A 2,791-nucleotide genomic window follows, 5' to 3' on the forward strand; every position below is an offset into this window, starting at 1 on the left:
TCAGTGTGCTGTGTGTGTGTGTGTGTGTGTGAAATATGATCTGGCCAGCGACCTTGCCGGCCTGCAGAGGTGGCCGCGGTGCAGCTGAGTCAGTCGCCGCCCGCCTCGGGTCACCTTTCAGGAGGAGGGACTGAAATAGCCCCGGGGAGGCGTGGGGAGCTGGTGTTACTCTGGGGTGGCGCGGCGTCCGCGGTGCAGCACGGAGGAGAAGCCTCCGCAGCTTCGGAGCTGAAGACCAGCGCCTCATCGACCTCCCTGCTATCAAAACCAGGCCAGTGTTCTGATCCTGTTGCCGGAACGCCGGGCCCTGGTCCCGCCGGTGTCCACTAGGGGGCGGCAGAGGGACCCCTGCGCCGTCCTCGGGTCACGTGACCCAGCCGCACCACAGAAGGAGGCCGCCGATGGTTCCTCCGTGTCCGTCCCGGTCCAGAGCCCATCTCCTCCCCGGGGTCCCGGCCATGGCGGGAGACGCGGCAGAGATCCTGAGGGAGCTCCGGGTCGGCCTGCTGGAGTGCAAAGTGTGCTTTGAGAAGCTGAGCTGCGGGCCGGGGGGCCGGTGGCCCCTGAACCTGCCCTGCGGCCATGTCGTGTGCGCGTCCTGCGTGGGGGCGCTGTCCCGGCCCCCCGGGGGGCGGCTGGACTGCCCCTTCTGCCGGCGGCCGTGCGACCCGGAGGACACCTCCCCCTGCCGGGCCCTGTGCGACCTGCAGGAGCTGCTCGCCTCTCGGGCCCCCCCTCCGCGGCCGAGGGGGGGCCCTGGGTCGGCCCCGGGTTCGGAGACCGCGGTATTACGTCGCCGCCTGACCTTCGGTGGGTGGGGGGCTCTGATTAATCCCAGCGGGATGGCGGCGCTGGGCTCCTCGGGGTCGACGGTGGCGGTGCACGACGGGGAGCGGAGGGTGAGGGTGTTCGGCCCCCGGGGGACGGAGCTGCACGCCTTCGGGCAGAAGAAAGATGGCGTCCGCGGCGTCTGTTTCCCCGTGGGCGTGGCGGTGACCCCCTGCGGGCACGTGGTAGTGACGGACGCAGGGGAGCCCGCGGTGAAGGTGTTCACCTCCAGGGGGGGCCACGTCCTGACCATCAGTGATTCCTTCCAGCTCCCCTGGGGGGTCGACGCAGACGGCCGAGGACGCGTCTTGGTCTCGGACGTCCGGGCGGGGACGCTGTCCCTCCTCAAACTGGACTACAAACACGCCGTCGCCGTGGAGCAGCGAGCCGCCGTCTCAGGCCTCTGCCGTCCCAAGGCGGTGGCCTGCTGCCGGGGGACGGGGAACACGGCGCTCGTGGAACATCTGGACCCCAGGGGCCCCTCCAGGCTCACCGTCTTCACGCCCGACTTCCACGTCCTCTTCCAGACGGACAGCTTCGGCCTCAGCCTGCTGTCCCGCTGGATCTCCGTGTCCGCCGTCACCTTCCGCAGCAACGGGGACCTGCTCGTGGCGGACTCCGGCCGCGGGATGATCTGGAACCTGGAAGGGGTCCCGGGGGGGGGGCCCCCTCCGCCCGACACCCCTGGGGCTGGACCGCCTCCTCCGCCCCGTCGGACTGCTGTGGCTGAGAGACACGCTCATGGTTCTGGACGCCGGAGACCACGCCGTGAAGATTTACTCCTCGGGACCCACGGCCGGGGAAGGAGAGGCTTCCCGGGGCCCGGCGGACCCTCGGGGGACCGGGGGACCTCACCGCAGGACATGCTCGGACGCTGAAGGTGAAGATTCTCCAGCTGTGACTGTCCTGTGAGGAGGAGCTGCTGGAGATGAAGAACCCAGAGACCTGGTCGATAGCAACCACAGAGGCTGCATTGTGCAGTACACTGCATACACTGCATAGTACACTGCATACACTGCATACACTGCATACACTGCATAGTACACTGCATACACTGCATAGTATACTGCATAGTACACCGCATACACTGCATACACTGCATAGTACACTGCATAGTACACTGCATAGTACACTGAATAGACTGCATAGTACACTGCATAGTACACTGCATAGTACACTGAATAGACTACATAGTACACTGCATAGTTACCATGTCATAAAGTATGAAGAACTATATATTACTGTGTACAACCGTCTTTATACTGTGCAGTATTATGTGCCATATATTGATCGGTATAATGTGTTGCAGTTCATGACGTGAGGTGTGTAGAGACTATCTAACATTCTGTCATACATGGTTTAATGTACAGTAACTGTGTAACGTTGTACAGTGAATTAGGTGATAATCATATTGTTACTTTACATTGTGGTGGATCATTGTCTGTATCAGAATCAGAGACAACTTATTTGCCCCTGAGGGGCAGTTGAAGGGCAGGAGGGGCGGCGCAGCGGCCTGATGCAGATCCATTATCTATAAACATCAATAAAGGGAAAAGAGAATCGGAACAAAGATGGAAAAGCGTGAAGCGACTCCAGCGTCTCCTGAGACCCGGTGGGTCGGACGGGAGGAGGCCGCCGCTGCACCGGGACGCCCCGGACCCCGGAGGCTCTGGGCGGACTCCGGACTCCTGCAGCACGGTGTGTGTTCTGAGTGTGTGTGTGTGTGTTGTGAGAGCGTGTGTTGTGAGTATGTGTGCGTTCTTTGTGTATTCGTTATCCTGTGTGTTTTTTTCCCAGAGTGTGTTAATCTCTGAGTGTTATCCCGAGTCTGTGTGTGTTACTTTGTGTGTGTGTGTGTCTGTGATGAGTGTGTGTGTGTCGTGCACGCTGACCTGCTGACTCGCGTGCAAAAAGTCGACACCGCCCCCCCCCCCCCCCCTCACCCCCCTCCGGTCTGCTCGGG

General features: G+C 61.9%; 1 protein-coding gene across 1 annotated transcript; it reads left to right on the forward strand.

Annotated features, from left to right (window-relative positions):
* The first annotated feature begins 210 nt into the window (after window positions 1–210).
* On the forward strand, window positions 211–2,395 carry LOC147229535 (E3 ubiquitin-protein ligase NHLRC1-like). Its single transcript, XM_086155031.1, is given in 2 exon segments — window positions 211–1,484; window positions 1,486–2,395. Coding segments are annotated over 2 exon segments (1,338 nt in total). The 5' UTR covers window positions 211–401; the 3' UTR covers window positions 1,741–2,395.
* The last annotated feature ends 396 nt before the right edge of the window (window positions 2,396–2,791 follow it).

This window comes from Fistularia commersonii, chromosome 11 (assembly GCF_037954325.1).
Source record: "Fistularia commersonii isolate RoL2024-O1a breed Wild chromosome 11, RoL_Fcom_v1.0, whole genome shotgun sequence".
NCBI lineage: Eukaryota > Metazoa > Chordata > Actinopteri > Syngnathiformes > Fistulariidae > Fistularia > Fistularia commersonii.